This window comes from Tachysurus fulvidraco, chromosome 22 (assembly GCF_022655615.1).
Source record: "Tachysurus fulvidraco isolate hzauxx_2018 chromosome 22, HZAU_PFXX_2.0, whole genome shotgun sequence".
In the NCBI taxonomy this organism is placed as follows: domain Eukaryota; kingdom Metazoa; phylum Chordata; class Actinopteri; order Siluriformes; family Bagridae; genus Tachysurus; species Tachysurus fulvidraco.
Window position 1 is genome coordinate 7,048,442 of NC_062539.1, and position 25,650 is coordinate 7,074,091.

Here is a 25,650-nt window from a genome sequence, read left to right on the forward strand (position 1 = left end):
CAGCACGCACTGTGGGTGTTATCTGCTCCATAGACACTGAGAGCTAAACCTGATTTTACACAACCATTACTCATTTTTACTGTGTTACTATAAAACCTGTTTACTCGCAGCACTGCAAGACATTACATTCAGTGAAGAATATTTCTAGTTGTAAATTCTGACTACAGCTTCCCAACTTTGGGGTGATGCAGTGTTTGCACTGAGAGTTGATTCAGACATAAATAATATTCTGAACTCGTTTGGTATAAACAGCAAGCTGACAATCATAAAACTCCCACTAGCAACTTTTTTTTCTTACTAGGATGAATCGGAATCAAATGTATTAACTTTGGGATAACATTAAATATACTTCTGAAAATTCTCAACTGGAAATACTGTGGAATAAATTTACAGGAAGAATGACAGGAAGAACAGCACATAAATATGCACAGGTTTCTTCTTCTTCTTCTCTCTCTCTCTCTCTCTCTCTCTCTCTCTCTCTCTCTCTCTCTCTCTCTCTCTCTCTCTCTCTCTCTCTCTCTCTGTGTATGTGTGTTTATACAAAATCCATAGAGTTAAAATAAAATGTTGTACCTTACCTCTCAAATCCAATCTGTCGTATAGATTTCTCCCAAACAGAACCTGATGGGGAAAAAAAAAAAGGTTTTTACAATCTGTATCTTCTTCTTGGACTGATTTGTGAAGCAAAATGAAAAAAAATATATATATATATTACTGGTAATATTTATTATAAGATATTTCTCATTAATAATTATTTCAAATTGAGCCTTTCATCAAATCGATACGCTTTCAAACAGTGAACAAACACAAAATGATGAACACGTAGGCTCAGTAATTAAGTAACTAAAACTAAAAGACTGAGTTCCTGATCATCATTTCCAGTATTTCTGTGTCAGCTGAGAGATGAAGCAAACAGATGAACTGGGCAACACTTTACTTGTGACTGAAGCATTTACAGTAACGACTGACGGGTTTGTTAGTAAATTAGCAGCTCGATTAGGTGTCCGATTGCATTTTGAGCCTATTATACTATGACACTGTTACTATTCCAGCTCCTGATCCATCACTGTGGTCTGAACCTCCCTGCCTCATCTACAGTACCTGCTGTCAGCCTTTATGTACTCTCACAGAATCCTAATTGATGCTCTATAAAGGCTGATGTTATAAGCTCAAACCTCAGAGTCAACTATATTTAACCACTGCATGTAGATAGCTGCTGTAACGGATTTCTAAACTTTCTAATTTGTCTTTATATCGTAATAGCTGTAGATATGAACGGATATACAGAACCAAACCCGAAAGCTTCTCTGTATTTCTGCCAATCAATTCTTTTGATCTGAAAACTACAGTGTTAAAGTTAATGGCATTTCACATGAGGGAGAAAGCATCACATGTCTACACATAATTTGCTTGCAACACTGGAGCTCCACAGGAGACTGTTCTGTCTCCTTTCCTCTTCATCCTGTAAACTGCAGACTTCAGCTACTGTACTGAGTCCTACCATATTCAGAAATGTTCTGATGACTACGCTATAGCTTGTTGCATCAGAGGTGGTGAGGAGACTGAGCACAGGACTACATTGGATAATTTTGTTATATGGTGTGAGTGGAACCATTTACAGCTTTGTTTGTGACAAAAACAAAGGAGCTCGTGGTCGACTCGAGGAGCACCTATGACCCGTTTCCATCCATGGGGTCTCTGTGGATGTGGTGGGGGACTACAAATACATGGGAGTTTACATTAATAATAAACTAAACTGGACTAGGAATCTGGAAAGCGTCTACAAGAAGGGCCAGAGCCGTCTCTACTCTCTGAGAAAGCTGAGGTCCTTCAACATCTGCAGGATGAAGAAGATGTTCTACAAGTCTGTTGTAGCCAGTGGTATCTTTTTTCTGTTGCATGCTGGGCAGAAGACTGAAGGCAGCTGATGCCAACAGACTGAACATACACATCCGTAAGGCCGGTGATGTCGTGGAGGTGAAGCTGGACTCTCTGACTGTAGTGTCAGAAAGAAGGATGTTGTATGAACTACTGGCCATCTCGGACAACATCTTCCACCTGCTCCATGACGTCCTGGATGGATAAAAGTGTAGCCGTAGACTCATCCAACCAAGGTGCTCCACAGAGCAACTCAGGAAATTCTTCTGTACAACACCATATCTCACTGTGCAACAATACACCTTTATCGGTATAGTTATATTTATATATAGTTATATATTTTTTGTATATATTATCATAGTCTTTATAAGTCTCTATTTTTGTATTCTTATTTTGGTGACACGGAGCTACGGTAACAAACCCTATTTCCCCCTGGGGATTAATAAAGTATTCTGATTGTGATGTCCCTGACACACACATACAACCTGATCCCTAGACTTTAAAAGTTCTCAGTTGAGTGATATTTTCAGCTTGTTATCTATCTCACTGATGCTGGCTAGTACTTTATTGATACAGGAGCATTAAATTGATTGCAAGATCTTTCTTTCAAGGATACACCCTGGTGAGCTGGACTGTGAGGTGTGAACATTATATCCAGTGAAAAGTGGTTTAGGGAAAAGGTCTGAATGAGAGGCTTGGTTTTAAGGTGCTGAATAAAAAAAAGAAAACTTTTACAAAAAATTATTTAACATTCACCCCTATGAGTTGTATCAATGAATGCAGCTACTGTATATTAAGCTGTAAAACTGGCAATGTAGGGTGTCCCTAAGCAGTAAATTCCCACACTTGGGATAGCATAACAGAGCATTACAGAAAAAACATTTTTGGCATTTGATTAATCCAAACAACACAAAACGTCCTCCTCGCCGAACAGCTGGAAGAATATCGAGCGTATTACGTTTTCCACAACAAACAGCAGTGATGAAATCTAACTCCTCTGATATCTCATTCTCATAACCCTCTCATCAAACAGTGAATCTCGTTCTTCCATTTCATCATCTGTGATCTCAAATTGTTGTCATTTTAAAACCAGTCTCAGTCATGTGTCACAGTTTACATAATGGACAATGTATAATATTTCATTAGAGGATGGCTTCATATACTAAATAATCTATAGAAAATTACGCTTATGAAGAAAATGTAGAATATGATACTTACAGTATGATCATGTGAGGCTTAGCTGCTTTGCTTAATACACAGCTTACCCAGTCACTGGACTTTTTTTTTACATTTAGTTTTTACATGTTTTTTAAGGGACTTAATAATGCTCCATGGGATGTTCAAAGATTTGTTTTATAACCAAACCCTGACAAACACTTTTCAAGAACCTGAACTCTTATTCTCTTATTTTGAAGAGATTCCACTTAATATGTTCTTTAACAAACTCTGTAGTCTTCTTGCCACAAGTATATTTATAGAGGAACTGAAGCTATGGTTAACACCCAGACCCTAACATCCCCTTCATCATGGAAGTGGATGCTTCCACTTGTGGCATCGGTGGCGTTCTCTCACGGCATGGAACAATAACCAAGCTCCTTCCCTGTGCATACTTCTTAAGGAAATTTACCCATGCTAAAAGCAACTACGATGTCAGAAGGACCTTCTGCCGAGAAAGCCCTTCCGACCCTACATTACACAATAATTACCTGTATAATAGTATTAATCTAGGCTAATTAATCTAATACTAGGACAGTAAGTTTTAGACTATGGATATTGCACTATTGAAGTGCACATTTGCAATTCACTAATGATTTGCAATTTACTAATGATTACAATCATGAAATTGGAGAAATATATACACACCTGGAATGTAACAAAAGAAATATGCTTTTATTTACATTAATTGTACAAGGTATGTACAATGAAATGCTGCTGTAAGGACCGTATTTTATCTAGCAGCTGAAATGCTTCCAGTATACTAGAATTTAAAAACATGTACAGCAAACTTTCCAGGAATGTAATAAACCCAAAATCTAAGTAAAGTAAAATTTAAAAACTCTATCGTTTGAGCCGCTGGTGCTGTCAATAATCAATAATTCTTTGTTTTGAGTCAGTCAGTTTGCTAGAAAATGTAAAAAAAATTATTCTCTAAAGGGGAGCACGGTGGCTTAGTGGTTAGCACGTTCGAATCACACCTCCAGGGTCGGGGTGCGTGTGTGTGTTCTACACCTTGTGTGCGTGTGTGTGTGTTCTCCCCGTGCCTTGGGGGTTTCCTCCGTGTACCCCGGTTTCCTCCCCGGTCCAAAGACATGCATGGTAGTTTGATTGGCATCTCTGGAAAATTGTCCATAGTGTGCGTGTGTGTGTGTGTGCCCTGTGATGGGTTGGCACTCCGTCCAGGGTTTATCCTGCCTTGATGCCCGATGACGCCTGAGATAGGCACAGGCTCCCCATGACCCAAGAAGTTCGGATAAGCGGTAGAAAATGAATGAATGATTATTCTATAAAGTTATTTTGCTAATTGCCGTTATATTTTGTGGATGAAATTTTTTATGGTGTTTTCCAGTTCATATTTATGAATTAAAAATAAATGTTCAAACCTAATCACTTCCCATTCAAACACAGATGCAAGTGCAGACACAAACACTTGGAAAAGTGAACAGATACAGACAGTGACACCTCTCATGCCTACATAGTCCCGGGCCAAGTGCTATTAAAATGTCAGTTGTGTTAAAATGCATTTCAGAGCACAGGAATCCCATTTTTGTCAACAATTTACAAGACCATGAAGGTATATAAGGTCATACATTTATTAGACCTATTAGGGGTCACATACTGTATATCTTCATGAAACTTTAAACGAGGCTATGGTGAAAAGGTTGCTTTCTTCACCTTTCCGAAAGGATATTATATACAGTATGGACATGGTTCTGTCAAACCCCAAATGCCCTTTCTCTATCAGACATTCTGCTCTGCGTGCTTACTCTAGAGAACAATGTGTCTTTTTTGACTAGAGTAACCTGTGTGTGAAGAATTGGTCAGCACAAAAATGATAGTGGTCAGCACAATGCACTCAAGCCTGAGATGGATCAGGAGCCACCCCGGACTGAGAAAGACATTATTAGTCACACCATATAATATTTATACTCCAATCAGCCATGACATTACAACCTAATATTATGTAGGTCCACCGTGTGCTGCCAAAAATGCTCTGAGCCATCGAGGAAAGAGTTCACAAGACCTCTAATGGTGTGCTGTGGTATCTGGCAAAGACGTGAGCAGCTGATCATGCAAGTTGTGAGGTGTGACCTCCACGGATCAAACTTGTTTGTTCAGCACATCCCACTTGATAGGACTGAGATTGCTTGATAGGACTGAGATTGGAGGCTCGGTCAACACCGTGAACTCTTTGTCCGGTTTCACAAACCATTCCTGAACAAATTTTTGCAGTGTGTTAGGGCATGAATGCATGCATAAATGCCAGGACCAGCATCAAATAGCCTTGGGCATCCATCATCCTGTTGCTGGTTGTGCTTTCTTGGACCACATTTGTTAGGTACTAAGCACGATAAACTAAGAACACTTCCACAAGACCTGCTGTTTTGGAGATTCACTGACCCAGTCGTCTAACCATCACAATTTGGCCCATGCTATTCGATTAACCTGTTAGTAGATTTAATATTAAGGCTGATCACCACATACATTCTACAACAGGTCACAACTTAAATATAAACCAACCTATGATACTGATAAGACCTGTGAGACCACAAACTCTGAAATTCCACCAATGTAAATATTTCTACATTGAAAAAAAAGCCAAACAGAAGCACGTGTCTGTTAAAAATTGACATTGTCCGTACAGTCTGCGAAAGTATCTTTATCAGACCTTTTGCACAAATATTTCCTCAAGTAACACCTCTGTCATGGTTTTGAAAATGTTTCCTGGTTAAAGCCTTAATGGCTTAGTTGGCACTGTGAGGAAAGAAATGTGGAGCGAAGGGTGTCATGTTATCAGAGCATCTCTCACACACTCTCACTCACACACTCTGTGGAGCAATGGTCCTGCTTTAGATCTTGGGGAAAAAAATGCTAGAAAATACAATTTAAACAAAAAACAAAATCTTAATTAACTGCTTATATGTGTTCCTGCAAATAAAATCCTACTCCACATTAATATTACCTTTGTCATTCTTATTGCATACGAATGCTTTTATTTTGTACGAATGCTGATACAGTAATATTCGTCAGTTCTTTATTGATCAAGAAGCTATATGTAAATGTGTTACATTAAAATAGAAAACTGAAGGGATAATCATTCTCTACAGACTCAGGGGTACTTCTGTCTAAACTAACTAGAGTTTATTAGTGTTTCATAAGCTATTATAAGCTATTAAAAGTCAATTATCAGCTATAACTTTGTATTTCATAAAAGCACACTATAGTCTGTGTCCCTTTATTTCCATAAATAGAATTATTCTGTGTTCAGGTCTGTGTGAATATTAACTGTTGTTACACTGATCAGAAGGCATGGGAAGAAGGCAAGCCGGCGGAGGCAGTGTGATGCTTTGAGCAATGTTCTGCTGGGAAACCTTGGGTCCTGCCATCCATGTTGATATTACAGTACATTGACACGTACCACCTTCCTAAGCATTGTTATACACTTTATATACAGTATTCGTATATTTTACTGTATGTTTCCAGAGAAACGAGATGTATGTTTGTTTTGTCTGTGCAAAACACAATGACAAACTGCTTCCATGTGCCATGTGTGCGTATGTTTGCACGCTCAGATCATTCATTCAGTGACCTGCTAGCATTCTATTCTGCTGAACTTCCCTGAGGCATCAGCTGCATTAAACAGATGTGACAGCCTAATCTGCCTTCTGTCATAACCATAACCCTAAAAGTTAGTATAGATAAGATCAGGAACGATTAAAAACTGCTGAAGGGTTCCTAAAAAAGCCATTTATCACCGCACCATGTTTTTTTCTGGAATTAATAAATCTAACTGACATACATCTATCAGATAAAACACCTCAACAACAACAATGTCCTTTCTGTATCTATAGACATCGAGGCTCAACAAAACGACAAGTTGGTATAGGTCGTAAATTTGCTTGATTCCAACAAAAATGTTGCCCCTAATCATTCATGCAAAATGGTATCTTGCGTTATGCTAGGTAATCTAACATTACCAAAGACAATAGAAACATTTCTCACAGTTTATTTCATATTATACTCCAACAGGATTGGATTCTCGATTCTGATTGGTCAGAAGCTGCTCTGTATTTTTCTGTACTAGAAACTGCTGCAGTAACATAGACAACAGTTGAATAGAAGTGTGTTAGTACTTATTCGTTATTGCTTTAAAAAAAAACCCTGATGTTTCATCCATCTTAACACAGCGATTCAGTACAACACTAACAATGTATACAATTTATATAACAAAATTATACCATATGTAGTATATTGAGGCATTGATGGTTAATGTTATTGATGGTTAATGTTAACAATTTCCTATTTTTACCTATGTTATAAAAGCTTTATACAGTGCCTTTCTCAGAAACATCTTTTTTATTTTTCTCTTGACGTTATATAAGACAGTAGCTTGCCATGTCACTATAAAGGATGGGTTCCCTTCTGAGTCTGGTTCTTCTCAACGTTTCTTCTTCATATCATCTCAGGGAGTTTTTCCTTGCGGTTCTCACCTCCTGCTTGCTCATTAAGGATAGGGATAGATATATAGTATTTTAAATTTAAACTGAATATATTTAAATTAATTTAAAACTTTAAATGTTAAAGTTTATTTATTTTTATTCTTATTTTTTCTTCTTTTTATGAGTATTATTATTATTATTATTTCTTTTTTTTCTCTTCTGTTTCTTTTCTATAATTTGTGAAGCTGCTTTGAGACAATGTGAATTGTTAAAGGTACTATAAAAAATAAATTGAATTTGCATTTTGTATTTAAAAATATTCCATCCTTCAGACTTTATGGTGCTGTCTAATTTAAAATTACAGCTTTATCTCTAACTTTATCTCTAACTGTTATGAGACTAGTTCAAAAACATCACCAAATCAACAATTACACGTTATAAAATGCTCTAAAGAACCTGCCATACAATCCACATGTACGTGTTTTACTAATAATATAAGAGACGCGTACATTCATATAAAGTTTATTTTTCACTGACCAATCAGAATGGAGGGAGTTACATGCCACTGTGGTATAAACAGTATGTGTCTTTTTTTGTGTTTATTATTTCAAATGGCACGAATAAAGCAAATAACATGCAGCAGCTTGCATCCTTTTGTAAATAAATGTTTTTTTAAATAGTGAGAAATAATTTTTCACAATTTTTAAAAAAATAAATCGCAAGCAGAATTTCTTAGAAATCAAAATTTTCTCAGTCATTGCAATAATAAATAAACTGCTGAGCCTAGACTTTAATTCTTTAGGAATGAATGCATGCCTCTCCATAAATCCTCTGAGTATGTCTATGTGATTTTGCGTCATGCTGAAAAATATGTCGGACTCACAGTTAAACCCGGGATCGATGTTGTTTCTGGCTAGCAGACTGTTGACAGTGATCTGGTAGATGATGTGGAACAAAAGGAAGGTCGCACTGGTGAAACACAGCGACTTTAGCAAGCGCCCCGTGTGGCCTGTAAGAGGACAAAACCATATCAGCATGAAAGATTCAATAAAATAAATTGCATCCCTAAAAAAAGGTTTATAATGAATTACTTAATCTTCAAATAATAGATTAACTGAATATTGTTAATAACATTACAGGTCTGAAATTGTATTAACATCAAAAGACTTTTCATTAATCAGATTAATAAAAAATACTACTTGCGCTATTCTGACAATCCAAGCAACATATATGCTTTAAAATTCTTTAAAATGACAATATAACAAGGACATACAGCCTTTAGAATGGCTACATAACTCAGTATAAGTGTAAATATAAGAATGTTTTTTATACGAGTGGCAAAACTGTGACTAAGAACCATAAAGAGACTAGGATCAGGTCAATTTGAGGAAATTATGATGGAAAGATTGTTGTCTGGGGGGGCACGGTGGCTTAGTGGTTAGCATGTTCGCCTCACACCTCCAGGGTTGGGGGTTGTCCGTAGTGTGTGAGTGTGTGAGTGAATGAGAGTGTGTGTGTGCCCTGCGATGGGTTGGCACTCTGTCCAGGGTGTATCCTGACTTGATGCCCAATGACGCCTGAGATCCCTGTGACCCGAGAATAGTTCGGATAAACGGTAGAAAATGAATGAATGAATGCATGATTGTTGCCCTATTATATCCACTGTGTATCTGTACATCCACAATATCCCACTGAATACGCATCCCTGGAGTTTGTTCGAGCTTATGAGCCTTATCTGTTCGCTTCTTTTTCTCATCAAAACGTCTTTAAAAGGCACTACATATGTTTATTCCTTTAGCAGACATTTAGCAGACGTGCATAGGGATGTGATCTGATAACCTTCACGTCACAAGTACAGATGCATACAGCTGAGCTAAAATTGAAAAACACTTCAGTTTCTCTCCTTGCTAAATATAAATCGCCGATGTAAGTAGTTAAAAATACAAAATCCAATACAAATACAATAGGTTTTCTCGATGTAACCTACTGTCGCCTAAAACCTCACACTGCCGGCAATAATCAGAAGATGGAAATATAGATATTTATATATACATTTACCGCTCATCAGTCGAATGTACAGAGATTTAAATAATAAATATTCAGCAGCTTCTCTGACCAGAGTATCAGTTTCAAGCTGTGTCCATGCTCGTCATCACTAATAAAGCCAAGAGCACTAAACTATTTAGGCATTTCTCTTTCAGTTTGCCTCTGGCAGTCAGAGATAATGGGGAACACTTGTAAATATGAAGCTGCTGGAAGAGAGAGAGAGAGAGAGAGAGAGAGAGAGAGAGAGAGAGAGAGAGAGAGAGAGAGAGAGAGAGAGAGAGAGAGAGAGAGAAGCCTATTTCTCTGCTAAGACAGCCACATCGTAGCGGCTCCTGTTGCTGACATGATAATACAAAAGTGAGAGTGATTAGGAGTATCAGAACTTAGTCACCTTTATACTGTTTATCATTAGATCATTAGATTATATATACTATCATTAGATTTAGATTTAAGTTCACCTACAATTACTATTATTAGAATTATTAATAAAGGACACATTTTTACTTATAAACTCTTTTTCTGAAAAAAATAAAATAAAATAAAATAATAATAATAATTTCTTTGGATTTCTTGACTTCGGAACATTAAACACAGCATGACTGAGACTCTTTGCCTTTTTTTTTTTTTTTACACAAAAACAACACGTTTTTAACCTATTTTAAATCATTTGTGAGCTTTTATTATACAAACAAAAACAAGTCAGACTGAGTACATTAATTGTAACCAATCATTCCTTATTGTTACAGCCTACTGTCAATGCTGGCTGTTATATTTGACTACTACTTATAATAATAATAATAATAATAATAATAATAATAATAATAATAATAATAATAATAATAATAATAATAATAATAATAATAATAATGCACAGTTTCTGACCTAAACAGAATCAAAGGTTTCTGAGCTATTAAAAAATAATAAGAAGTAAGCAATAATTACCCTTGGAGCTGAAACATACAGGGACATTATTTTATAGGTATGTTTCATTTATTTTAATTTATTTCTCTATTTTAAAAATTTGATCATGTTTTGCTTTCCAAGCACAAAAGGACATTGTTCTGTTCCTCCATACAGAACTAGTTACACATTTTTTGAAAGGGTGCCAATAATTTTGTCCTTAACTTTCCTGTACGGGCAATTAAAACTTAACAATACGAGGGAGATGAAACAATTAACCGGTGTGCATACAAAAGGTATACAAAAGCTCAGTTAATATTTCATTATCTTCTCACCTACAGTGTTAAACCTTTTCAGAATGATGATCAGCATCATCATTAGAGTTGTTTTGTTTTTTATGTTTGCTTGTCAGTGGGAAGCATGATGACAAAATGCTTCAATGTGTCATGTGGGTGCGTAAGTTTTTGCACGCTCAGATCTGAATCCATTCAATGACCTGCCTAGCCTTCAGGTACTGCATCTATACTGCTGAACATCCCCGAGGCATCTGGTGCATTAAACAGATGTGACAGCCTAATCTGCATCCTGCCTTTAACCTTTAAAACCTTCGAAAGATCAGAAATCTCTGACTCTTCCTTATAAAATGCATTAACCACATCATTTTTATTGTGGGTTAAATAAATCTTTTTGAACTCACTGTCCTGTATATTATATATATATTATACTTTGTGAATATACTCAAAAGTCTACGGACTGCTATATGGGGCCAATATGAAATAAATAAATAAATATATCCCTTAATACTATTATTCTTTTAGTCCACAAAGGTTTTTTTTTTTAATGGAGGGCACTGGAGGAGATGACATCTTATTATAAGACTCTTCTCATCCCAAGGACATAATTGTAATGGATAAACTTACAAACTGACTCAAAGTGTACGTGTAGCAGATGAAGGTTCGATCAGCATAAACTTTAAATGTTTTCTTCACAGAATGATCAGAAAATCAACATTGTAAGTAATGCATAAAAGCATGATAATAAAGGCTGTATCTCTCACATTAACATTTCATGACCTTGATTTACTATCAGTGCGGCCAAAGATGTGACGGAGCACGGTATAAAAATATAATAGCTAAATAATGAGACAAGCACTATTTTATAAGCTTTTATAAGCCAATATAGTAGTCTCATTTATGAGTTTTTATTTTTTAATGTCTTAAATTCACATATCATATTATTCTGTTCTGGTTTTTTTGGTTGTTATTTTATTTCTAAAATTTCTCTTGAATGTAAGATGCATCATATGATATTCAACAGAAAATAAAATAAAATGCTGTATGGATTTGAATTTTTTTTTTTTTTTTTTACGAAATCTATGCAATTTGACAGGAGTTCAGAAAGTCTACTTACGCTGCCATATAACTGTAATCAGAATATGTTCCCCATGTAAACAAAATACAAAATTTTGAATACTGAATACAGACATGGATGAGTTATAAAAACTACTGTATAAATATGCTGTTAAACATACAAGGCCTTTTTTCAAAATATTAAAATGCATCCAAGTACGTATGTGATGAAATGTTCACGTCAAACATCAGGAAAGGGAAACAAGTGTGACTTTTGATCACGTCATGGTTGTTGGTATCAGATAAGCTGCTTTGAGAGTTTCAGAAACTGCTGATTTCCTGGGATTTCCACAAACAACAGCTTCTAGAATTAACAGAATGGTGTATGGGAAAAAACATCACGTGAGTGGACAGTCTGTGGGCTGAAAGTCTTTGTGGATGAGAAATATCAGTAGAGAAAAAACACACTGGTTTGAGCTGACAGGAAGTCATAAACAGTAATCATATAATCATTCTTTACAACCGTGCTGAGAAAAAAACCCAACTCATAATGCACATACCGTACCTTGAGATGGACTGGTAACAAAAGCAAAAGACCATATCAGGTTCCACAAGAACGTCTGAGGTGATCATAGGCACAGACTCACCCTAACTAAACACCTTTTTTCCAGTCTTTTATTGCCCAAATTTGATAAATCTGTGTCAATGACAGCCTCAGAATTCTGCTACTGGCTGATAATAGAGGAACATAATGTGTTGTTCTGCTGTTGTAGATCATCCGCCTCAAGGTTTTGTGCATGCTGGGATACTTTAATGCTCACAGTAATAAAGAGTGATTACTTGAATTAATATAGTCATCTTGGCAGGGCAAACCAAGTTGTCCATTTTCCTCTAAGCTCTCTCCTCAGTAAGGCGTTTTCACCCACACAATTGTTACTCCCAGAGTGTTTTTTGTTTTTCACACCATTCAATCTATTCTAGAAAAAAATCCCAGAAGATCAGAAAGTTCGAAATCTCTCAAAACCAGCCCATCTGATACCAATATCCATGCCACAATCCAACACAGAGACCACAAATTTCTTTATTCTGATGTTTGACGTGAACATTATCTGAAACTCTTGGCCTGTTTCTGCATGATTTATATGCAGTGTGCTGCTGCTATGTGATTAGGTAAATTACAAAGCACAAATATGCAGGTTTACAAATGTTTCTAATAAAATAGACAGTGAGTGTATACTGCATGTCTATGTAAAAGTATATACAGTAAATGTGCTATTGTTATTCTCGCATATGTCCTCATTATGTATATGCTTGGCTAGGTTGAAAAAAGTGAAAACTAGAAAGTGGTGAACGTTTGAATCGTTCACCAATAAACGCAAACCAACTCAGATCGTCTAATAGGGCCAAGAGCACCATTAGCAACACATGACTCAGAAGGTCCATTACTCATTCAACATTTACAGAACATAACTTTAGACAGAGAAGAATTGAGGACTTTTTGAGGAAGAATTGAGGTGCTGGCATTCATTATGAGACACACCAAGTCTTGCCTGAGTGCAAAGTAAACACTAAACAGTACAGTAAGTGCATGGATGTGTTTTCATTGATTTCTGACTTACAGTAAGCTACATACTGGCATCGACATACCTACTGAAGCTGAGTGGAAGCCTTAATGAAAAGGCAATGTATGGCCACACGATCACAAAACCCTGATTCTAAAATTGATAATCAAACCTCTCAATTTTCCTTAGAAGAAATCAATAATGTCTGTGTCTTTCTGTATTTCAGTCTAACCATCTACTGTATATGTGTATACACATTATACAGTATGTATACTTATTCATTTATCCTGTTGTCAATAGGTATTGTGTTATACAACTATACCAGACCTCAAAGATCTATGAAACATCATGCAGGAAGCACATTTCCTTTACAATAAAGGCAGGTCTCTTTAACTATTGATGAGGGTGTAAGTGGTCCACTTTAAAACCTGCTATCCTCCTTCTCTCTTGTGACGCTATGAGAGCCAGTGCAGTGATGTCCCTGCCCTTCCTTTGACCCATCTGGGAACTGCGTCCTTCACTCAAGCACACATTCCTGCATGTCTTAAGGCTTAAGCTGCCATAATCTAGTAGATCCATAATCTACTACTAATAATTCCATGATATAAAAGAGAATGCTTGACTGAGAGAGAGAGAGAGAGAGAGAGAGAGAGAGAGAGAGAGAGAGAGAGAGAGAGAGAGAGAGAGAGAGAGAGAGAGAGAGAGAGAGAGAGAGAGAGAGAGAGAGAGAGAGAGAGAGAGAGAGAGAGAGAGAGGAGATATGCTGGTGAAAGAATAACTTTAGTATAATGTACTGTAGCTACATGCTTGTTAGTTAAAGCACTGGACCACTAATCATAAGGTAATATATTGAAAGCTGCCACTGTTGGACTCTTGATCAAGACCCTTAAGCCTCTCAACTGTTCAGCTATATGAATGTAGGATAAAAACTCCTATCTCCTATCATAACTATCACCTCTATAAGACACTCAGGTGTCTGCCAAATGCAAAATGTAAATGGATGTTCAACAACATATTTCCAACCAATGAGTTTCAAACATTTAACCGCCCCATAGTATAAACAACACAATCTTTTCTGTCAGGTGTATTCTCCTGAAGCACTCTAAACAATAAATCCTACTTCCACGTCCTGTATTCAGCTGCATTAAAGGCAGACACAACACATTTCTTTATATACAACCTCTGCATCATTAGCGGATTGAAGCGCATTGGTTCACTTTTACAGACCACTTAGTAGCAGGGTTGAGACGGATTTCATCCCAGCTCTGGATTTGTGACAGCAGTCATGAATTTCGAGTTGCTCTTACTCTGCATGGTTGTGCTGGACGGATCGGGGAACAGCGGGATAAGGAGGAGGTAAATGAGGTAGACGAAGGAGAGCCAGTTGTACCTGAAGAAGCATGCTACAGAGAGATGGGACAAACACAAAAACAGACATATGGTTAAAAAGGCATCACATATCCTGTAAATGCAATACATACAGATGGGTGACAAATTAACAAAAATAACAGTGCCTTTTTATGCTGTAGTATTTCGCATATCGATGCGCATGAGCATGAAAATAATTTCATACCTTCACGATCGCTAGATTTAAACCAATTCAAATATATAATGAAGATGTTGGAGTCTTAGAAGTATCAGACAAGGCTCTCGACGACCATCATTAAAAGACCAAATGAGGTAATTCCTTTAGGAAGAATGCTGCTTATCCGTTTATTACACTTCCAAAGAGTCGTAAAATCTGTGCTAAGCTGCATTGACGTTTTTCTGGCAGCTTGTTATGTCCCAACACTTTACTAAGACACTTTATCTGGGGTTTTCTGTTTGTTTCATCATCTATTTGTACAGAACAAGAAGCTATATGTTGCGTTGGGTAACTTTTTAATTCTCACCCAAATCCGTCATGCAAAAAGATTCAAAAAAAAATTTTTTTTTTTTAAATAAAATTACAGATTTATGGCATCAAGGAATTTCTCTCGAGCGGACAATGTCAGACAGTGCTATGAGAGATAAAGTTTAAAAATAAGAATTTACAGTATTCTCAATAGACTGTTAATACTGCATTTTAATTGTGTTGGCATGGTAACAGTAATGACGCATACTTGTTTTTAAGGAAAAAAAAATCCAAAATGCAAGACTTGACACAGATTGAAGATTTTACCATGCAGACTCCCAAATAGCACAATAACTCCCCAAAATAAACCACTGAGACCCTCAAGACTCTGTAAAGAGTCTGTAAAGAGTGTTTACTCTGAAATAATTCACTTCATCTGACATTATGGACAGTGTGTCATTGTGAAATGTCCCAAGTCCGCAAGTAAACGCGGCAAAAGAACGAAGATCATTTTAGACATTCAGATTTTATGCATCTCTGTGAAACTGCTATACAGATTTGTGCGCAACTCGGGTGAACCTTGGACAATATCTTCTGGTTAAGCAATTTAAAAAAATAAATAAAAGATTAAAGATTTCATTCTTTCATAGGAGATTTTAAAAGCTGGTTTTTGATTAGTAACTTATGTCTCATTCACTAGAGAACCTGGCTGTCCGACAACTTGATTAAATGGTGATATTAACTGTGTGAATAAATCACAGCTTGCTAGCCAGGAGTCAGTCATTTTCCATGAACTGCCTGTTTTTACCAGCAGTTTGCTAAACTGCAGACTTATTCAACATCTTTCCAGCCTAAAAGTAAATTAAAAAAATAACCAGGTCATGGAAAGTAAATTAAAGAAGAACCCTAAATATATATATATATATATATATATATATATATATATATATATATATATATATATTCATTCATTCATTCATTTTCTACCGCTTTATCCGAACTTCTCGGGTCACGGGGAGCCTGTGCCTATCTCAGGCGTCATCGGGCATCAAGGCAGGATAGACCCTGGACGGAGTGCCAACCCATCGCAGGGCACACACACACTCTCATTCACACACTACGGACAATTTTCCAGAGATGCCAATTAACCTACCATGCATGTCTTTGGACTGGGGGAGGAAACCGGAGTACCCGGAGGAAACCCCAGAGGCACGGGGAGAACATGCAAACTCCGCACACACAAGGCGGAGGCGGGAATCGAACCCCGACCCTGGAGGTGTGAGGCGAACGTGCTACCCACTAAGCCACTGTGCCCCCCGATATATATATATATATTCAATTCAAGTTTATTTGTATAGCGCTTTTTACAATAGACATTGTCTCAAAGCAGCTTTACAGAATATAAACATAGAGCAGAAGGTAAACATAGGAATAATAAAAGAAATAACGAATAATAAAAGAAAAAGAATTAACAGAATAAAAAAAATCAAGATTATTATTAGATATATATAGTTCACAATCTGTATGTATTTATCCCCCTATGAGCAAGTCTGAGGTGACTCAGGCAGCAGTGGCAAGGAAAAACTCCCTTAAATTGGTAAAGGAAGAAACCTTGAGAGGAATCGGACTCAAGGGGGACCTCATCCTCATATGGGTGACACTGGGGGTGTGATTGTAATAAACAGTCAACAAATATTGTATTGGTGTAAGGATCATGGACTTCAGATCTCCTTAGTATCACAGAGTCTAACTGGAGATGTCTCAAGATTCTTAGAGTCGGTCTATATATATAAGGAATAAAATCTAGTCCAAAGATTTCCCCCATTCTGATGATTTTATACATTGCACTGCTTCCACATGATTAGTTGGCTTGGATAATGAATGAATGAGCAGGTGTACAGATGTTCCTATTAAAATGGCTGGTCAGTGTATGCTCTTTACATGCACTCCAATCCTGATAACTGCATTATTAATATTTATGAATATAAAAAAGCTTCAGGAGACTTATACGACTATCTGAAAGGTTTGCCTTTTAGTGTGGAAAACCTCTAGGCCTAGCTCCATATTTCAGTGGGTTTTGTGGGTTACGGTAGGTGTCTAAGCATTAACGTTAATGTATTTGAGATGCTGTGTAAATATATTTATATATATAAATATAGAAAATGCATATTTTAATGGAGTGTTTAAATTGTACGATTTAATGGAGTGTTTAAATTGCACTGTGAATTTATACAGCGTATCGGTGTTCCTTAGTTATTAATGAGCACTCAGTGGTTGAAGAGAATGTTATAACTTTTTTTGGTCATTTCATCAACAGAAAAATAAAAAAACTAATCAATTCAGACACAGGACTAAACACTATGCTGTGCAGATGATCTCACCTACAAATCTTTAGGAAGAATTTGCACCTAATTGCCGTGTTGATATCTTTATCTTTTAAATGGATAGGCACCAAACCCCCCCAACTGCTCCCCGGGCGCCGCAGCATAAATGGCTGCCCACTGCTCCGGGTGTGTGTTCACGTTGTGTGTGTTCACTGCTGTGTGTGTTCACTGCTGTGTGTGTGCACTTTGGATGGGTTAAATGCAGAGAACGAATTCTGAGTATGGGTCACCGTACTTAGCCGTATGTCACGTCACTTTCACTTAAATCTGTGTAAAAGTGAAGAATAGAGGATCAAGACACATCTGGAGTTTCAAGAACTTTCTTGGCTCTGACATATTGCCATCCAGACAGGAACAGCTGGATGATTCCTAATCCCACCATATCCCTCAAAGTACTGGTTTAACCACAACATTTTACATGGTGAATTTAAGCTTGGGTGAAAGTGCAGAAGCGTTCCCATCATTAATCCATCTTTTCGTTTCAGTGAAGTGAACAATAGCCCTCCTGTCATTTTTACTTCCTAATTCAAACACTCAGCGCTCATGGGCTGCCAACCGGCTTTGACTATAGCAGGCTGTTCACATAAATTGAGTGGCAAGCTCTGATGGAATATAACTGTGCTTACTTCAAGCAGCTCACGCCATTAGTGCATCAAAAGTATCTATAATTATCCATACGCAAAATTATCCATAGCATTTAAATGAAACACAAACTGTTAAAGATCTGAACAGCTTTCAAAAGGATTACCCATTAAATATGATTATATGACTCATGACTATAGCACTGTGAGATGTGCTGTTATGGGAAAATTACCAGTGATCACGTGGTGTAATGCTGTTACAACCGTGAAATTGATTATTTTCCAATAATAGCACACCGCAAAGAATGTTTTATCCTCTTACACCACAACAGTTACATTTTTATTTAGTAATGAACTGAACGTCACGCTTTTATCAAATTAGAATTCCATTTAATGTTGTAGAGCAACTGTGAAACAAATTGCTCCTTTTTTTCTCTCCTGACGTTATTAGGACAGAAAAACGCAACTTGTTTGGATAATCAAGAAGCCTGGAAGCGCTTTGTCGTCCGTCCTGAAAGCTTTCCCATATAGGAAATCATACTGAATGTTACAAAGATCTGGCACGACAGTAAACCTCAAATAAATGTCAAATAAAAATCTCCTTACTCTTCTTTTTATTACCGATGGGGCATTAATGTGACTTCACTTGCAACTAGAGCAGTTCTGTTATACATGATGACTCAATAGCACTGTTCTATAATAGAAAATCTGTCATGACATTCAGTTACAAGAGTAGGACAACAGTGTTATAGCATAATATCATAATACTGATTCCAACCAGGGGAGCACGGTGGCTTAGTGGTTAGCACGTTCGCCTCACAACTCCAGGGTTGGGGGTTCGATTCCCGCCTCCGCCTTGTGTGTGTGGAGTTTGCATGTTCTTCCCGTGCCTCGGGGGTTTCCTCCGGGTACTCCGGTTTCCTCCCCCGGTCCAAAGACATGCATGGTAGGTCGCTTGGCATCTCTGGAAAATGTCCGTATTGTGTGAGTGTGTGAGTGAATGAGAGTGTGTGTGTGCCCTGTGATGGGTTGGCACTCCATCCAGAGTGTATCCTGCCTTGATGCCTGATGATGCCTGAGATAGGCACAGGCTCCCCGTGACCCGAGGTAGTTCGGATAAGCGGTAGAAAATGAATGAATGTATGAATGATTCCAACCAGCAAAACAACACAATGAAACAAAATGGATAAAAACGGTTGTTTTTTTCTGTTAGTTTAAAAATAATGTCAACTACTATGTACTTGTTCACCAGATTCGAGTCACCGTGTTGAAATATTTCATGGCTCATCTTACAGAGCAGTCAACTTATGGACTAAAGTTATTAAGGAACTAGGAGGTCTTTTGTTTGTGACCACACGAATGCAGGTCTGCTATAGAAGATAACACTAAATTAAGTCCTGTGCTAACAGCACAGGAAACAATTAAGCACAATGACTTATATCATTACAGCGAATGTATATCCTGCTAGACAGAAAGCTATTCGAGAAGGATGTGGGGTCAGTGAGCCCAAACTGGATAGCAATTACTTGGCAGTGCTGAGATTTGAACTCAATTTGAACTCAACACTGTGCTATTTTCTGTCTGATTTTGCTGTTGCTGACAAAAATCGCTCATCGCAAAGAATTCCTGGGTCGTGTGTTGAGATGGTGGGTTTGTGTGATGTAAGAATGATCCTACTTCCCACTTCTGAAGTGGTAATTATACGAGTATGCTGTGTTCACATGTTTTGTTGTCTGGAAGAACGTATAACATGGCCAGGTATGTTCATACATTCAGTACAGAAACTGTACTCTCCCCCCTTCTTGGAAACTCGGGTATTAAAAGATCTCTGAGTTTCCTAGTTCTATTCACGACTTGACGGGTCATTCATGTGCAAGTGGAAACTTGTAATTACGATAATATAAACATCACGTGAAAGCTTCTTTACTACTCATGATATGACATGGACATTTCTGATTATGATCTCAGAATGCGATTCCTCCTCCAGAAGCCATCAACAGGAAGATGGCACAAAAATAAGCTAATAAACCAAAATATATCCTTATTACCTAAAGCTCAGATCCAATGTTTCTGTTTACACAATCCTGTTTCCTTACATAAGCCCAGATTACGCTGATTGATGATGTAAGCAAAATGTAGCCGTTTTTCTTTAATCACAGGACTATGGTCTGAGGATCTTTATACTGTAGTCAAACATTCACACTCTATGATGCCACCCAATACAGGTGGTAAAATAAAGCCACATGACACGATGAGTCATTTTACACCTGGTTGCTTTAGTTGTTGTGGTCATCAAGAATATCCACATAAAAACTTAAGTTGAAATCCCCTCAAGACAACTTTAAAACATTTCAATCTAATTGTTTAAACCACTTCAAAATTTCATCCAATGATACATTTTATCTGAATATTAAATAAATGTGAATTAATTTGCTTCTCTAAGCCAAGCCAAACCCAGACGATGATAACGCACACTGTCCGTATATGGATATGTATAATTTCTTTCATAAAGCAACTGTAAATGTAAAAGAAAATAAAAGTTTGGGTTATTAGATGATGTGCGAATTAAATGTCTCTAACCACAGACGGATTCATTTCTTAGGGCCAGCTGATCTCTTCTGCACTTTTCTGCCCACAAGCTTTAGAGTCTTAAAGACTGCAATCTGACTGCATATGTTATTTCTCTATATATTCACTATTTCTAATACACAGCAGCATACTGTATCTCAAGAGTAAATGTAGTACACAGTATTTACTACAACAAGTCTCTCTAAAAGTTATTAAAGAGTATTAAAGCTAAAAAAAAAATTGGTGAAAGTACTTTTGGTGAAAATAGAATTGAATCAATACTGAGCTATTCATAATATAAATTTAGCTACAAGTTTAATTTAATTATTGCAGTGGATTTGAACTATACACTGATTCGAACCTAATAATAAAATGTCTCAGCGAACCTAATAATAAAGTCTTTTTTCCTGTTACTAATCACAGCCAAGCCCAGTACCACTCTATCTAAATATAAACAGTGTGTCCTGTAGAATTATTTGAGAATATTTATGTACTGATGTCTAGCCTTTAAGTAGTGTATTTAATGAGCAGAGATGCTTTCTTACCTGGTTATAGTTAAAAAAATAAAATAAAATGAATACAAAAAGCTGTGGTTTCCGAATATGACACTCATGGGCTTGCCTTAACTGTCAGCTTTGATATGCGGTAAGGCGAACTGGCTCAGGAATAATTGATGCCTTTTGAGAAGAGAAAAGCCACATCAACTGCTGTGTTTAAAAACACTTACTCTAATGTCCACCCTACATACACGGAGTTGGATGAATTTAAAGTATTTTTGACGTTGTGCAGCAGTGTATGTCTGCGATTTGAGTGAGGAACTGAATTTCTACACATTTGATATGTCTGTGTAAAATAAAATACAAATACAGTCTTAATCGTAATCTTATACATTTCACTAAAATCTAAAAAGCACATCAACTGACAGCAATCTGAAAGTGTTCTGTTACTGTAGCTCACTGCAAATCTAGCCTAAAATGCCATTGCTTTTCATTAAAACATGTGATACTGGTCAGTCGTTATATCTTAACGTCATCTTTGTACTTTGGAAAAGGACACAATAATAACTTACTGTACACCTCTGTACCTGTCTAAAAGTAGCAACCCATCAGTACAGCGTATTTATCACCTAGACACGTCTACAAACACAAGTGCTCCTGATTTTCCACAATGCATTTGTCTCCAATAGCCATGTCAAGTTCCTGTCATGTTTTTTTTTTCCCGTTACCGCACATTCCTGTGACTGACCTCTGCTTATCCTCACTTTTAAAAAAATCAAATCATCAAATATTAAAGGTGTGTTTACGATAATGGGCAGCCAGTTTTTCTCTCCTCTGATGCCACATTATTAATTCATGCGGTTAAAACGACTTTCCAGCGATTAATGGTAGACGTTCCATGGTTCAGTGAAATTGCTTTCTGAGGAAAAAGAGCAGACTTTCTCAAGCTATCAAACGATACATTATCGGCCTATACAGTTGAGTGGATGTTATCTACAGAAAGCTCTGTGGGCAGGCTGAGAGGATGACTCTTATGGGTGTCAATGCGTTAATTCACGTCCGTTGTGGTCAACCGTACATCAAATTAAGCCATCAAGTATAGAAATTAAGGGGGCATTATCTTGTTGATTACAGCTAGCATTAAAATGAAGTGATAGATGTTTGATGTCTGATGGGATACAGGAATACGAGTGAATCAAGCAGTACACAGGGTCCAGTTCGATAATTGTGCCTGCGTTGCACTATTAGCAAAAACATTAGAGATCTCCCATTTGAGCTGACAGCAATCAAGCACCACTGCCATTAAGACTGCAATCTGTGTTAAAAAACACTTAGAAATTTTTTTTTCTGACATACGAACATATAAATAGCCTGTGTGTCAGCTTAAAGCTGAAAGCCTGGACTATACGATTATACAGTGTGTACTGTATTGTGCGGTATTACATACTGACAGACATGGTCAACAGCATAATATTCTTATACGGCCTAAAGTTTGATTCTAGGTTAAATAATTCTGACTAGACTGTACTTAAATTTAATCTTAAATTGTGATGCACATAAACCGGTGAATGAAGAGCACTGCTAACACATCCAATGTGTACATAAAGTCCAGCTGGACACACATGACCTTGTACATAAATATAATAAATACCTATTACACTATAACTCACTTTTGATATATTATAGATTATTTCTCTCAATTATTTCCAAACGTGAACGGTGTAATGTTGAAAGGATATTTCTAAATTTGTTCTTACCACACTTAATTTTAATGAGAGTCCTATTTTCCGACTCCTAACATAACACTGCTAAATAACGTTTTGCATTTAAAAATGTCAAAATCTAAAACCTTTGTATAATTTTTGTATATGTAAAGATTGTATATCCTAATCTTTAACGCTCTCTACCTTTCCCTGGGATGGTACAGTATTCATTTGTATCCCATACTATAAATACTAATAAAAAATATGGTGTATATGGGTGTATTTCACCAGCAAATGTGGATCTAGTGTGCTTTAAGGTATACAATTGCACTGTAAATACCATAAAAGTTACACTACATACACCTTTAGTAAAAAATAAATAAACAAGTGACAAGGACTAGAACCTATTTGCCTGAGGATGTAGAGCTTAATTGTTTTGGAAAAAAAAAACACCTTAATATATCTATGTCTGGCTAAATAATTTAGAGTCTACAATCTATTTGAAAGGTGCAAATAACGTCAGAGGAAGTGTTACATCAACTGCAATTATGGAACATAGAAACATAGTCCAGTTAACACCGACAGAGTGTACATAGGTCCAGCTGGTCACACATGACACACATGAGAGCGTAAGAGTTGTAAGTGTTCATTCAACACTGCAGGTGTTAATTCAACACTGTATATATTTCAGTACTGTTTGTGCTGTGTGCCAGTGTGTAAAATGTGCTGTCACTAAAGCCATTAAAACTCAAATCTACAATTTGACAGCAGACACTAACATCACCTTATCTGGCAGCTGGAGGTATCAGAGCAATAGGAGCTCGATGACTTCTTTACGCATTGCCCTGTTCATCTCTCGTCACTTTTTATGTTTGCCTTTTTTTTTGTCTACTCACCTGCCGCCAAGCAAAAGGGCAGCAGCAGTCTGAAGATCAGACCACACACCACCTCAGACGCCATCGCCCTGCAGATTTCTCATCCAGCTTGAAATGCAAAAAGAGATGCAGTCAGAACAAAACTTGTGCTATTCCGTACAGAACTCTCCGTCCCGCACTGTCTCTGCTGCGCTCCCGCATCATGCGCGCACCCGGGAACCGCACAATTACGCACGCATAAGATCCTAAAAATCTTCTTCTTAATATTGCTTTTATTTTCTCACTTTTTATTTTCCCAATTCCAGTCCAAGATCCAGCTAACCAAGTCCAAGGTTTTTTGTTTTCTTTTAATAACTAAAAAAGTCGGAAAAAAGTGAAGAAGAAGTCACATTCTGCTCTGTAGATAAGTTTAATTCTTGTTCCTATTCCATTCCATCCAGGACACTTGATCAAGTTTATCCATCAGCCATGTGCCCGAACAAGCCAAACCCAAAAGTCAATGTCCAAAAGCCTTTTTTTTGTGCAAGAGCATATTAATATCAAGTTTTACTGTGCGTATTTACCGGGCTCGCCTTTAAAGCCGAGCGACGCACTGGACTAAAAGATTTTTTCTGCGCACTTCAATCAAAACTCCACAAGGCTACAACGACGCTATGAAAGTGACCAATTAGAGCGCATTAACTACCTACTCGATCAAACCGAGAACCAATAAGCATGAAGGGGAGGCGGATCTACAGATCTAGTCTGAAGGGGAAGTTCATTTGTGCTCATTAAAAAAAAGAGCCTTCTAGAGAAATGGATCCGTGTCTGGGAGCCAATCACATTATTGTCCACTTTAGTAGTGTGATTGTTTAGATCTACACAAAACCAGGCAAAACAGAGGAAGCCACTTCAGGAAGAATGTAGACAAACAATTATGAGTGATTCAGTTCAGAATACTGGCTACTACTCAACTCTAAGGACCATACGAATCAGAGACCATCATGTCTTCCTGGACTAAACAGTCCACAACTGCTACACCTACAGGCTATATTTGTACAAAGAAATTGGATTTATTTTTATTTATAGGAAAAACAAATAAAGGACATCCATATACTGTAGTTACTCCTATGTTCTCAGAAAACATACAATAGAACTTCCCTCAGTCATTCTGAGCATCAAGCATTAATTTACTTTTTTTACCGTAAGCATTTTGGTGTTTTTTTTCCTTTTCCCCCCTCATACAAGGTATTGATTCAAGTTATCAAATCAGGCTCTGTGTAATGCAAAGTTTGTTAAATATTCATCCATAATAAATATGATTTATGTTAAGTTGGCTTCTAATGGTTTTGATTAGGAAGGAAGAGCTGGTGCTACATTGTGTTGCTTCTACATTATCTTATAACCTACTTAAGGATCACTTTTAGGCATAGAATTACATCACTACTGTTTTTCTAAAAGCAATTAGCCTACTGTATCTAACCTCTTTGTTGCTTTTAGTGCCTAACAACTTCCTTACAACTATGAATAGCTACAATGACATACAGTAGCCTCCTTTTTGTATTTCTGTTTCATAAATATCTTAGAAGTTGGCGATGAATCAGGATGATATTGGTTTTATCAGATCAGATAAACATACCAGGATTACACACATTGTTTGTACCAACCCTTTGCAGGATGTGTGACATTGAATCTCAGTCCTATAGCCAACTAAGGAATTACGAGCAAAAATAATAATAAAAAAAATAATAAATGCAACCAGTGATATTTTTGATATAGTTTTTTATAACAATATTTCTCAACTAGTTCAATTTTTTCTGCAAAACAGAAATCTGGC

The 25,650-nt window shown here is 37.0% G+C and overlaps 1 protein-coding gene across 2 annotated transcripts in view; it reads right to left on the bottom strand.

Annotated features, from left to right (window-relative positions):
* The window catches only part of LOC113645088 (piezo-type mechanosensitive ion channel component 2), a 69,700-nt gene extending 45,287 nt beyond the window's left edge, over positions 1-24,413 (bottom strand). For both annotated transcript variants that reach the window (XM_047806743.1, XM_047806742.1), the window contains exons 1-4: positions 23,856-24,413; positions 14,700-14,795; positions 8,419-8,544; positions 579-621 (exon numbers count right to left, since the gene is read on the bottom strand). In XM_047806743.1, coding sequence (XP_047662699.1) covers positions 579-621; positions 8,419-8,544; positions 14,700-14,795; positions 23,856-23,919 — 329 coding nt within the window. In that variant the 5' untranslated portion in view covers positions 23,920-24,413. The remainder of the gene's footprint in view (positions 1-578; positions 622-8,418; positions 8,545-14,699; positions 14,796-23,855) is intronic.
* Positions 24,414-25,650: the final 1,237 nt, after the last annotated feature.